General features: G+C 36.3%; 1 protein-coding gene and 1 long non-coding RNA gene across 2 annotated transcripts; both read left to right on the forward strand.

Annotated features, from left to right (window-relative positions):
• Positions 1-3,589: 3,589 nt before the first annotated feature.
• Positions 3,590-6,617, forward strand: LOC110879513. Its single transcript, XM_022127985.2, has 6 exons — positions 3,590-3,951; positions 4,046-4,209; positions 4,447-4,477; positions 4,555-4,669; positions 6,081-6,185; positions 6,282-6,617. The coding sequence occupies exons 1-5, from the start codon at positions 3,673-3,675 to the stop codon at positions 6,176-6,178; spliced, it is 687 nt and encodes a 228-aa protein (XP_021983677.1). The 5' UTR covers positions 3,590-3,672; the 3' UTR covers positions 6,179-6,185; positions 6,282-6,617.
• A 1,826-nt stretch (positions 6,618-8,443) lies between these two features.
• LOC118483941 lies at positions 8,444-9,258 on the forward strand. Its single transcript, XR_004872499.1, has 2 exons — positions 8,444-8,587; positions 8,673-9,258. It is a non-coding gene; the product is annotated as an uncharacterized LOC118483941 (long non-coding RNA).
• The last annotated feature ends 4,948 nt before the right edge of the window (positions 9,259-14,206 follow it).

Genomic DNA, 14,206 nt, shown 5'->3' on the forward strand with positions numbered 1-14,206 from the left:
TGGCAAGACTCTTACCAAATCGTTCCCTAAACCCCCGACCAGGTAGCCAACATACCTCCATATAGACCGTGGAGATATGAATGGTGAAAATCTTTTATTTTATATAGACAATAAAATAATGCCAAGACACCACGGACAAACGATAAGGAAGAATCACCTTCAACATAAGAAACTAGTAATTAAACTTATTAATACAAAACCAATTAAAAAGTGCAAAAGATTAAAAATAAAAAGTATTACACTAAACACTTGTCTTCACCAAGTGATGTAAGAGACTTAGGCAAACATGGCCTTTGATTGTCAAGAACTCTTACGATAAATCTTGGATCCCGAGACGACTCACACACTCTATGATGGACAATGGATAATGGTGGTGGATGATGGTGTTATGGTGGTGGTGGGCGGTGGGTGAAGTGTGAGAGAGGTGGTGTGCCAAGGGATGAGTTGCAAGAGCTCCAAACACTCCTATTTATAGGCTGAATAGAAGCTCGGGCACGGCCCCGTGTCCGCTGGGCACGGCCCCGTGTCCATCTGACTCTCTCTCTTCATTAATTGTAATTCGCAATTACAATAAATGCGCCTGCAGGAAGTTGACCACGCCCCCGTGTCCGCTGGGCACGGCCCCGTGGTGGGCAACAGAAGCTTCTATGAGTTTGTCTTTTCTGCTGGCACTTGGGCACGGCCCCGTGCTCACTGGGCACGGGGCGTGTTCAGTCTTCTGTCTTCTTTCTTTTGCTTGGGAATATGCTGTCGGGGGGTCGGGCATATCACTTTTGTTCCATTTCTTGTATTTATGTTAGATTTTGCTGTCTTTTTGCTTCTTTTATTATTTTGAGCTCATTTAATCCTGAAAATGCAAAAGGAAGACAAAAGCACACTTTTTCCAACATTAGTATTAAAAAAAGGATTAGTTTTAAGCCGCAATTGATGTAATTTATATGTTGCATTTTGTGCACATCATGCATGCATGCATTTGAATTGTTTATTGTAATCAAATACAATCACTCAAATAAATGTTAAACATGTTTGCTTAAACTTTTCTTCCATTGATTGTGTTATCAAAAGTTATTTCATTTATTCCGCTGCAATTCATCTCTGTTTCACTTCCAATTTAATTAAACTAACACAATCTAAGAAACTCAGATCCTAACATACTATCACAAGAAAGCTTCAACCAAGCGCTCAAACTAGGACATCAACATCAACAGGGTAACCTCAACTCGACGCTTAAAACCCTGAGGACGGATGCCCAATTGACGAACACGAAACACCCATTAAAAGAGGGATTATCATTTCATGTCCAATTGATAAACATAAAGCACCAGCAAGGCGCTCAATACACTTGCATTGGCAGATGCAGGGGCTCTATTTCGGTTGCAGGTAATGGCGAGTTCATACTCATCTTCCGTCGCCATCCCAAAGGTTGGTTCAAAGCACTAACAGGTGACTATCTTGTTTGATGATATCAGAAAAGGTAGACCACACTACCAGCCTGCCACCAAACCGCAACAAACCACGAGATGTTTCAGTGTCAGCCTGAACTTGCTCACCGGTTCTATACAGTCGCTAGACGACTCTACTCAACCAGCTCCACAATTAGCAATCAATCGCCAGATTGATTTACATGAAGCAGGAGCAAAGGCCTCGGCCGAGTATTTTCTCCAAACTGATTTCAAGAACACCCTTTCGACCATTAGTCAGCATTCCACCCACTTACAACTTGCACAAGGAAGCAACACTTGACTGGGGGGACTTAAAGGGGTATGGTCCCAAATCTCGCACCAGGCTTGGCCGTGAGTGATCATCACCCGGCTCATTACCCCTATCGACAAGGATTCACCTGCGTTCGTGTGGACACGCGCGAACCCGGTTTCCTTTCCCACTCGGGAAAGGATGAGAAGACTCACCTTGTGTATGAAAACGGGTGTTTTCGTCACAACAAGGGATGCGGTAATCACTGCGGTTACCGCACATAGCAATACGGTCCAAAACCGCATCCTATTGTCGATACAAGTGGAACTGACACTTTGACTTCGATGACCAAACCAGTAAGTGGTATATCCGGGCACTGACAGCGGTCAGCTGCCTAGCCCATATGCATGAAAAGTTGGCAGACGGACTGAAAGCTGCAGAAGGACGTGTCATCACATCCGGATGCGTCCAACGCTTCCGTGGCCTGCGCTCATGACACACCTACAAAAAGGCTACGCGTTGTCAGTCTAGCCTCTTGGCTCTCCTCCTTCGCTCTTCGGCTATAAATACCCATCCCGAACCAGGTTTGAGGTAACGCTAATCTGCTCTCTCACACATACTACTTAAACACACACTTTGTTCTCAAGCAAATACTTATTCTCACGCCGGAGAGTGGTAACAAGGAGCACCTCCACCCCATCCTCCTTGTTACGAGTCACGGTGTGTTTCCTTGTGCAGGAGACAGGTTAGAGGACGATCCGACCATTGATCGAGGAAAGAAGGGATTAACCCTACTCGACGAGACTAGTGAATTAACCCTCCGGTTAACCACTGTTTCATCACATGGTTAGTTATCATAATGTTAGTTTTGACACGTTATATTATTTATTTGTCACACTCATACTCATCATTAAACATGTTATCGATAACCCGCTTAAAATCCAACACCTTGCTTAGAAATCGTCAACTTGTATGACTCATTTAAAAATATGGGTCAAACGTGTCGATTTCGGGTTTACCCGAATTTATATGGATTGAGTTGGGTTGAAATCTTTGACCCAAATGATAATATGGGTCGGGTTCGGGTTGAACATTTCAACCCACAAACCCGTCAACCCGTAACCCGTCAACCCGCTAACCCATCAACCCGACATGGTTGACACCCCCTACGGGTTTTGTGAGAACAGGAGGTGATCCATCATAGTAGTCTTTAGATCCTAGGAAATCCAAGTTAAAACCATAGTAGATAGATAACCTATTTACATCTTCGGGTGTATTGTGATTAGTCAGAATAAAAGGAGATCTAATCTTAGGTACCTTAGCATATTAGTAGGTGAGACTGGGAGGTGAACCGAAGCCATAAAACCGTTGTGTTTTAAATGCCTAATTTGGGATTGTTGGTAGCATTAGTGAGACTGGGATGAGATCTAGCTTCTCTTAGCAAATCCTTGTCAGTCGTGTCTTTAGAAATCGATTACTAGTAGGATCCTATGCCTTTCCTACCTCTGATTTTCAACCCAGTTTATTCGTCCTTAGCACCTAACTAAATAAAACCCCTCAAGTACGTTAGACTGAAGGGAGTGGGGCGACTCCCCACCCGAGTCGCCCGGAGTCGCCTGGAACACCGCCCCCCTTGGCGTCTTGGGTGGCGTCCCCCTCCAGCCCGTCTCCAGCAGATCGCCCCAACTTTTTCATTTCCCATGCATATATCCGTTGGCAACGGATAGTTTGGCCCAAGTTTTTTTTTTAATACATCCCACCTTTATAAATCAATTCATGTGTCGCAAGACGCCCCACCCAGCAACATTGCCCCACTCCCCCTTTTTTGGTCAAAATCCTCTAATATGACGTGGCGCCACGTGTCGCAAGACACCCTATCAAAAGGATGCTCCACTCCCCTTAGTCTTACAATCGGTACTTGTGGTGAATGTGTTGTGAGTCCGAGCACGAAGTTTTGTTTTGCCATCATCATCGTCATCAATGGTTTGGGTAGGGCGGTTGCGGAGGCCTCTTCTCCAGGCGGTGGGACGAGAATCAACAAGAGCTCTGTCTGGAAGCCGTAAATCTAGAGTGAGGAAAACCGAGAATGACAAGTCTGAGTGGTGGGTAGTCGATGGAGAAATGCATGAAATCGGAGACAACGTCCCCCCTAGAGAGAGATTCGTTATCCCTAGAGATAATATTCCTAACAAACGCCGTAAGCAGCTCCGTGAACAGTTTATGCGCCGCACTCGCCTTGTTCTCAAGGATTCTCTTCTTGTTAGTCTCTCTCCCTCCAGTTGATCTGCTAGCTAGCTAGCTAGCTAGGGTTTGTTTGTGAATTAGGAGATATGATTGTTTGTTTGTTTGGTAGGAGCATGAACAACCCTGGTGCAAAAAATACATGGAGCTTTATCAGGAGCTTAGGGAAAATTGGGAGAGGCTATACTGGGATGAGGGTTACTCCAAAAAACATGCTCAAGAGCGTGCACCTTATGATTCCGCCGAAGATGACAATCAGGACTTTTCACCCTACAGGTTCAACTGCACATTATTATTCAATTACTTTTTCTTATTTCAACCTAACCCTAGCTTAGCTAGCCTCGACTTACATCTTCATAAATGGGCTGGTTGATCCTATATAATATATTCTGATTAGTTAAACCGATCTTCAACTAAATCTGTTGTTAACTGACCACTACCTGATTTCTAAGCAAGAGATTATTTCTCTGTCTTCACTATTGACATTTTAAATTCATGGATTCTGTTTTGCAGCACAAGGCAACCTCATGCTGAGGAAACAAAGGTATTGTTTTGCTATGCTATGCTAACCTGGTAAGCTGTATGTAAATTTACTAAAACCTGCTTGACTTTTGAAAGCAGAATCATACTTTTGGGAGAAATAGGCAGCAGCAGCCGCAGGGAGGTTCAATGGAAAAAGTAGGCATCATCAGAGATAAGTTTGAATTTGATCGCCAGAGAAGAATGAGAGATAAAGGTCAGTTGTTAATCTACACATTTACTAGTTATACATTTGTACTATGTTAATTGATCATCTCACATTGCGCCTATCAGATTTAGATTTATGCTTCTAACCCTATAAATATATAGTTTTACAAGATCTTGTTATCACACTTCTTGTATTATCAGCCATTTGTATACATGTACTTCATTTTGTTGGGATTAACATGCAAGCCTTCTTCAAAGATCTCGATGCGTATGGGACTAGTTTTGGTAATCCTAGTCCCATACTAGATTGTAAAACCGTATCCCATACCAGTTGGGTACCCGTTACTCATTGTCATTACCCATCAAACCGGAATATCGTATGCCTGTTTTCTGCGCCTCAGGCTACACAAGGCGCACAAAATACAGGAAGCGCATCTGAGGCACACTTTTTTGGCATTTATCAGATTTTTGTGCAGCAAACTGTTATACAATAGGTTTTTTTGGCTTGTACATGTAGGTAAAATCATATATACAGATTAATTTTGGATAAGGGATGTTAAAAATCTATGGGGCATATACATTTTTTTCATCTAATCACCTTGTGCCTCGGGTACAAAAACCCAGCCGCTTTTGCGCCTCAGTTTTATACCTTGTCGCTTTTGTACGCTTCTCGCTTTTTGAAACCAAGGCTTGTTTACAATTTTGTAAAATAATTTATCCGTTAGGCTTTCCATTACTTGAAAGCTGAAACCCACTCGGCCACTCGTAAGCTCACCCAAAAAAACCGACTTGAAATATCAAATACTCGGCTACACTTATTAAAATTCTATTATCTTAATAATTTTTCGTTTTGTAATAATATCAAAATACCATTTTGTTTAATAAAAGTTAGTATTATAGAATTATATTGTATGTTCGGTGTTGATGCAGGTAAGTGGATATGGGATCGGTTTTGGGCAATAGGACGGGCATCACCTAATAGCATACCCGTTCCAACTCTCAAAGTCAAATCGACCATTTTTTTTACAATTAACTAAATACCCAGTCCCATACATGAATAACCAAACATTTTTGGTTTCGGGTTTTCCCATAGTTTTCTACATCCCTAGCATTCTATAATATTTCCCTATGTGTTTAAGTTTCCTATGTTGGGGGTGGGAATGTATGATCTGAAAGTGGTTGTGATTCTAAATAATTATGGTTAGATAAGCAGCTGCAGTAAAATGGGCTGTAGCAGATAGTGTTTGGATACTCTTATAGGTTGTAATCATCAGATAATCAAATAATTAAGTGTGACAAATTTTGATTGTTTACGGAATTAACAGAAAATGAACGAGTTTTTACTTTTTGTGTGAAATATGAGTAAAGTTTTCCGTAGTTAAGTTGCAAATAATTAAATCCAATAACAAAATTATTTACTATAGCCATACTCAACAATTGATGTTTTATTGCTTGCCCAGCCTTTGCACCTATGCGGTTCACAGCACCTGATCCTGATTCTTCAAGGAATCAATCATTTGATACAAAGAGATATCTTTCATCCAGTGACAGCGACTAAGTCAAAGGTAGTCAACGACATATTTTTCCTGTTAAAACCTTCATTTGGGGCGTACGGACTGCGGTTAAATAGCTCATTTTGTATATATATTTGTTTTCTACAGATCCATGGAATGCTAGATGGGTATCAGAAAATGTTATGACCTTCTGACCGAACACATCTGGAAATCTTGTGGCTTGGGATATTGTCATCGGGTCAAGAAACTTAACGGTCTTTACCCCTTAAAATGTTTTGTCTGGTAGATTATAACCCATATCTTATTGCTTATGAAATTGTAAAACCCTCCAGAATTTTTGTAGAAATGGTTTTATTTTGCCTAGCTATGTTTTAGGGCCTAGATTTTGATACACTTAAGGTGGACTTTGCGGATGATTATCTTGATGTATTTATGTCCATGGTTGTAAAACAAGGTCTCCAAGGCCGAGTACTCCCCGAGTAAGCGCTACAAGGTAGCCTGCCAAGGTGACTTTCTTCAACTCCACCCAATTACTCGAAATTGATCAAACATGATCAACCTTGGTTAGAATCGGATCTAGTAGGTAAACTTAGGCCGAGTTTGACTTAAAAAAAAAATAATAAAGAGTAAGTTACAAGTTTTGTCCTTTATTTATACATCATTTTTAAGGCGGTGTCCTTTGGCGTAAAAGTTTACTAGTTATGTACTTTATGTTTCAAAATCTTGCACGTTATGTCCTTTAACCCAGTAAATCTTTTTGGTTAAGTATGGTTATGTGCCTTTCACATGGTGGTGGGTGGTTGATGGTGGTGGAATGGTGACGGGATTGGTGGTGGAGATTGAAGGAGAGGTCACAAGTTAAAAGAAACCTACAATAAAACTTTCGAGATTCCAGTTGCTTTGCCGTTGGACTTTGAGTTTCGTCTTTCCCGGTGTTTGTTATCCAGGTAACTAAGGTCGAACCCCAAATTATGTCACAAGAACTCTACCGGCACTGTTTCACTATTATCTGATTTGAAAAAAAAAAACCTTTATATATGTGTGTTATTCATTAATTATAGTTTTCAAAGATTTTCCAAAGGATCTTCCACTGAACTTTATTTTAAAATTCGGCATGTTCACATTAGAATATAGTTGGTGCCGCTTTAAGGAAATTTGAATTATTATAATTATTATCAACTTCTTAGAGGGAGCCAAAACAAATTTCTTGTGATCAGAAGTTACCTTCCTCTCTGCAAGATACCAGTGGTTGGTGGTGACCGGATTGATGGTGGATTAGATTGAAGGTGGGTGGTTGTGGTGTTAGGCGTGACAGTGCAGGGGGGTGGGCGGGTGGCTGAGGTGGTGGTGGGATCTTGGGAGATTAAAAAAAAATAATTATAGTGATTTTTAACAATATTTTGTTTTATTTTTTAAAATAATAATAAATAAATGGGTAAAAAGACTAAAATACCCTTGGGTGCTAGATTTAACCAAAAAATTAACTGGGTTAGGGCCGAAAGACGTAATGTGTAGGATTTTCAAACATTAAGTACAAAACTCGTCATCTTTAGCGCCAAAGGACGCCGCCTGAAATTAGGTATATAGATAAGACAATTTTTAATTTAGTAAAAACAAAACATAATCTCTATGTCTATCATATTAAAAAATGAATATAATTTTCACGTATTTTGTTATAAATATTAGTAAATTTATGTTATTTGACATATATTTAATTTTTAAAAACTACTTTTTTTATAATTTAACATGTCCGAGTACTCACTAAGTACTCTCCGCCTAGGCTGAGTACTCTTAACTTCCCTTTGACCAACTAGGAGGCGTCTAGCGACTTTTGAAACCATGCTTACGTCTATATGTTTTATGATGTAATAGTTGTCTATTTTTCTATCTTACTATGTTACTCTTCTGCTCCTTTTGTTATTTGGTAGCTTTCTGCTCTATAGTGATAGGCTGTTTCTTTGTAAGACATGTTACTCTTTCGCTCCTTTTGTTATTTGGTAGCTTTCTTTGTAAGACATATTTTTGAGTATGGTTGTTTGATTTTTATGCCAAAACATGGTTGCTCAAAATTATGGTTTGTGGTTTGTTTTGGAATCAGTATGTGGTAGCTTGTAAATGAATTTATGGTGGTTATTTGAAATTTGAAAATGATTTGTCTGTACCATCCGTAAAAAACAAATCCTAAAACCTGACTTGTTGTAACCGAATAGTAATAAATAAAGAGCTGAAATATTATTATCTGTTATTATTTAATATTCTGTTATTTCCTGGAAAAATAATTACTCATACTTAATCGACATCCACTTGTTTTTAAAGCAACACTTTTCATTTAAGCGGCATCTCTATTTCAATCAACGCTATGCCCCAAAGTCCTTTATCTTTCCAAACTACACCTTCATTCCAAACTTCAATCTAAACAACACTGATGTGTTTAGAATTATACACATTTTTACGTATACAATTCCCTATGTTTTGAGTGGTTTGTTTATGATTTTCCTGAGTTTTCGATACTGATTTGGTTAAATTATGAATTGGCAGGAATTGGTGAAAAACCGGTTAATTCTGCGGTGAAAACAGAGGAAAACGGACGAAGTAGAGAGCACGGAAAAGCGTGTCGGAAAGTGATGTTCAAGTAATGAAATCTGCTGGTCAGGAAGGCTTACGGACCGTAAGCAATATACCCATACGGTCCATAAGTAGTGGAGATTAAAATTTTTATTGAAGCCTTACGGACAGTAAGCCTTCGGGCCATACGGTCCGCAAGAGGGACACGGAACATGATTTTGGTTAGCCTTACGGACCGTAAGCCGTAGGGCCATATGGTCCGTATCCATATCGGTTTTGCGAAAAAAATAGCTTTTAAAACCTTACGACCTTAGGGTTTGCATATCTCGCATACCAGACGGCAAAGGGCAAGTTGAGGATGATCTTGGAGCATCTTGAAGCTGATCAAAGGTCTTGGAAGCATTTGGTTCGTGTTTGGAGCGTATTGGGTTCGTTAAACATTAGTTCTTCGTATTTAATTTGGTTTGAACCATGATTTCTATTGTTTTCAGACTTGATTTAGTTGTGTTCTTGAATATTATGAGTAGCTAAACTTCTAAACTACTTAGGTTGAGATGAACTAGATGTCCGTGTTGTTATTTTGCATGTTGAACTTGTTTGATTGATTCTTGGTTGTTAAAATCAGTAGTTTAGGCATATAGAAATATTCCCTAGACTTAGATTTCAGTTTGAATCGGTAATCTTAGGGTTTTTGGTTTGAATCTTGACTTTAGAAATAAATCAAGTTAATCAAGAATTAAAATAAACTAATTAAAACTTGCATCCTTGCCTAGTGATTCGAGAGGAGAATTAGGTTTGCTAGGTTATTAGCTAGTCGTTGGTGGGTAGATTGGGTGACCGATAGCTCGGACCCGTTTACTTCTTCGCGTATAGGGTTTCCTAGGATTTCAAGTTTAAGGATTTATCTGCTTCATGATTTTAGTGTGACAACTGGCCCAAAACCGGTAATTTCCGTACTATTTTAATTAATATTTATTACCTACATTTATGTGAGTACACGTCAACGTTATTTGCTTATTTGATATACAATTGAATTCATGCATGTTTCATATATTAACTGTCACATCGTACAATACTTTAAGCGTTGCGTCTAATTGATTAGTAAGCTTACCGGTTAGACAAGCTGCGTCAGCATGTCTGCAGAAAAAAATCAGACAATAGATTTAGGACTTAGAAGTAGGTCCAACATCAAAAATACATTGGAAACTAAGTAGGTGAACAAAGGTTAATATAAACACTTTCCGAAAGCTAAAACCGATACTAAAAAGTACCCGAAACACACTTTAAATGCAGAATTATGCAGAATTCATAAAAAATCAGCAAATAAACATCAAAATACTATGCAGAAATACGGTTTAAATGTCCAGAATAACTTGTAAAGTGTCGGGAATGAAAACTGTCATAAAAAGTACCTCATAACTTACAAAACTGCGCTCTTAATATATATATATATATATATATATATATATATATATATATATATATATATATATATATATATATATATATATATATATATATATATATAGGGTCAGGATTAGAGAGAACGGCGAAAAGTGTGAGAACGGTGAGAACGATTTTGGTCGTGACATGTGACATTGATGTTAAATTACACTAAGGGGTAATATTGTCAAAAAAACCCACTCACATGAACTGGGTGTTCAAAATAAAACGCTATAAAAACACCCAATTCATTAAAAAGGCCAAACACTCAAAAGCTATTTTTTAAGCTATAATTTACAACAGCTCAAAAAAACCATTTTTTTAACGCCATAAAACACTCAAAAAAACCATTTTTTTTGAATGCCATAAAAAAGCTATTTTTTTGAGCTATAAATTACAACAGCTCAAAAAAAATCATTTTTTAGCCAGCTCCTAGTTAAAACACCATAACAAAAAAAGCTATATTTTCAGGGTCCAAAGTGTAACTTATAGTGTGAACAAGTGTAAACAAGTGTGAACACAAGTATTTAATTAGTTTTTTTTGAGCCAGCTCCTAGTTAAAACGCCATAACAAAAAAAAAGCTATATTTTCAGGGTCCAAAGTGTAACTTATAGTGTGAACAAGTGTGAACACAAGTATTTAATTAGTTTTTTTAGCCAGCTCCTAGTTAAAACGTCATAACAAAAAAAGCTATATTTTCAGGGTCCAAAGCGTAACTTATAGTGTGAACAAGTGTAAACAACTGTTAACACAAGTATTTAATTAGTTTCAAGTCAGCTCCTAGTTAAAACGCCATAACAAAAAAAAACTATATTTTCAGGGTCCAAAGTGTAACTTATAGTGTGAACAAGTGTAAACACAAGTATTTAATTAGTTTCAAGCCAGCTCCTAGTTAAAACGCCATAACAAAAAAAGCTATATTTTCAGGGTCCAAAGTGTAACTTATAGTGTGAACAAGTGTAAACAAAATACCTAGTTAAAACGCCATAAAAACACCTAGTTCAGAAAAACGCCATGAATATACCTAGCCTAAAACGCCATAAAACACCCAGTTCAGAAAAACGCCATAAAACCCAGTTAATTTTTTTCGAAAAGTATATCAATAGTATAGTCACTAGAAAGATAAAAAAACGCTGAGTTTTATGGTGTAATTTTTTTCGAAAAATAATCACGTTTAAAAAAAGTTATTGTCGTTTAAATATAATGGGGGAAAATGGCATGTGATTAGCATGTGCACCTTTGTTTGGATCTTCCTATTTTACCACTCCTGGTAGTTCCAAGACCCCTATTATTTACAAAAATGCCACCGCATCAATCTCAGCCACAAACCACTAAGATCTTGTGGCTGAGAATCGTTCTCACCGTTCTCACACTTTGAGGCGTTCTCTCCTGATCCTGTTTCTATATATATATATATATATATATATATATATATATATATATATAGGGGATGTTTAAAATGAAAACCACTTTATTGTGAAAACTCGAAAACTAACTAAAAAAAGCCTAAAAAACACACCAATTTTTTTTCAATTTTTTTATATAAATCGCAGGTTTTCTTATATAAAAAAACTTTTCTTAAATTTTTTTTGTAGTACACATACACATGTGTAGTATTACACATGTGCACTACAATTTTTTTTTTTTTGAAAAATTTTTTTATATAAAAAGTGGCGAAAATTGGTATGAAAAAAAAAATTGGTATGTTTTTTTGGCTTTTTTAATTAGTTTTCGAGTTTTCACAATAACTAGTGGTTTTCATTTGAACCTTCCCCTATATATATATACATATATATATATATATATATATATAGGGAAAAGATCATGCGAGAACCACCTCTTATTGTGAGAACCGCGATAACCAGTGTGAACACACCAAAAATGCCTAAAAATAGCTAAAAATCACACAAAATTTTTTTTTTAACATTTTTTATATAAAAATCGCTACTTTTCGAAGCAAAAAAAAAATTAAAATTTTTTTTTTTTTGGCCACTAAAAGTAGCGTTTGAGCATAAAAAATATATATATAAAATTTTTTTTTTTAGATTTTTTTTTATTTTTTTAGGTTTTTTGGGGGGTTTAGTTTTTAGCATTTTAGCTTTGGGGGGGTGGGTGGGGGGGTTTAGGTTTTTGGGGGGTGGGGGAGGGGGGTTTAGGCTTTTTTTTAGGTTTTTTTGGGGGTTTTAGTTTTTAGCATTTAGCTTGGGGGGGGGGGGTGGGGGGGGGGGGTTTAGGTTTTTTTTTTGGGGGGGGGGGAGGGGGTTAGGTTTTTTTTAGCTATTTTAGGTAGTGTTCACATTGGTTCTCAAGGTTCTCACAATAAGGATGGTTCTCGCATGAGCCCCTCCCTATATATATATATAGTGGAGAGTTCAAATGAGAAGAAACTTTTTGTAAGAAGAAAAAAGAAGAAATTTCAACCAATAAAAATGTTTCATTTTACTTCATTTAATATAAGTATTTAATGTTACTATAAGGGTAATATGGTAAATCTACAAACATCATTAATTAGTAGTATTCATCTTTAATAGGTAACTACATTAAAATTTGTAACTTATCTTCAAAATATATATTTTTTCAAAAAAATAAAATAAAATAATTTAGAGTGTAGGATAAATTACAATGTGTATATGATAAATTACGGGTTGTGTAGGATAAATTTCAACATGTGTAGCGTAAATTTCAAAAGGTGTAGGGTAACTTTTGATGTGTGTAGTAAAAAAATATTAGTGTGAAGGATGATAGTTTTTATGACTAATTAATTAGTCAAAGATGATAATAAATGAGATAAGTGAAAAAGTATTTAATGTTTTACAATTGTACCCTTTGTTCTTTTTCTTCTCAATTAAATTTTCTTCTTAAATGAACATTCCCCTATATATATATATATATATATATATATATATATATATATATATATAGGGGAAGGATGTATAGAAAACCCACTTTAATTTAGAAAACCCGGGAAACTCAAAGCTCCCGATGTTTTTTTTTCTTGAAAAAATTTACACATGTTATATACATGTTTTTAAGGGTTTTGGGCAAAAAAAATAAAAAAAAACACCGAGTAGATATTTTTTAAAAAAACAAACAAGTTTTGGTGTAACACATGTTAAATTTATCTGACATATTTGTAACATGTGTTACACTAAAACTTGTTTATTTTTTTTAAAATATCTACTCGGCGCTTTTTTGATTTTTTTTTTGCCCAAAACCCTTAAAAACATGTATATAACATGTGTAAATTTTTTCAAGAAAAAAAACATCGGGAGCTTTGAGTTTCCCGGGTTTTCTAAATTAAAGTGGGTTTTCTATAGATACTTACATTATATATACATACATATATATATACACACATATATATATGTATATATATATATATATATGCCAACATAATCAAAACAAAGAGTTTTCGAAAAAATCTCAAAGTTATGTGAAAATGCTAAGTATTGGAGAAACTTAGATGTTAGTAGAATAATTGGTTATTAAATCATTCGTACTTAAATTAGGGCATGTAGATTCAATTTGAAGGATTGCAACAAAATAAACGCACCCAAATGTGAGTGTCACAAGAACCCCTCTATTTTTGTTTTATATACTGTTTTGGGGGAAGAACACGTCTTTAAAAAGGATAATTAAATGTTTTAGTATGAAACATGCCTTTGAATAAATGTGTTTTAGTGAGTGTCACTAAAACCCTCTTTTACTGTTTTATATACTGTTTTGGGGGAAGAACATGCCTTTAAAAGGATAAATATACATTTTTGTATAAAATATGCCTTTGAATTATCTAAAAGTATATTTTCGTGGAAAATATGATTTTTGAATGAAATGATATGTTTTATGAAAAACATGGATTTGGAAATGTGTATGATTTAAAACTGTTTTCGAGGGAAACGAGATTTGATTGATAAAAATATGTTTCGAGAAGAAACGGGGAAAAATTACGGTGTTTTGGGTAAAACGCTCGTGAGAAATTAAAAATTTTTTGAATTTCAGTTGGGTCAAATTTACAGGGTGGTGTGCGTTAGGTGTGATACGATTTATTAATATTTTGAGCCAA

This window comes from Helianthus annuus, chromosome 11 (genome assembly GCF_002127325.2).
Source record: "Helianthus annuus cultivar XRQ/B chromosome 11, HanXRQr2.0-SUNRISE, whole genome shotgun sequence".
Taxonomy (NCBI): domain Eukaryota; kingdom Viridiplantae; phylum Streptophyta; class Magnoliopsida; order Asterales; family Asteraceae; genus Helianthus; species Helianthus annuus.

Bases quoted from the DNA above. Each gene is read 5' to 3' on its own strand.
- LOC110879513 (XM_022127985.2), top strand. From the start codon at position 3,673: ATGGTTTGGGTAGGGCGGTTGCGGAGGCCTCTTCTCCAGGCGGTGGGA. The intron at 3,952-4,045 runs GTTAGTCTCTCT...TTTGTTTGGTAG, and splicing joins TTCTCAAGGATTCTCTTCTT to GAGCATGAACAACCCTGGTG. The intron at 4,670-6,080 runs GTCAGTTGTTAA...TTGCTTGCCCAG, and splicing joins GAGAAGAATGAGAGATAAAG to CCTTTGCACCTATGCGGTTC.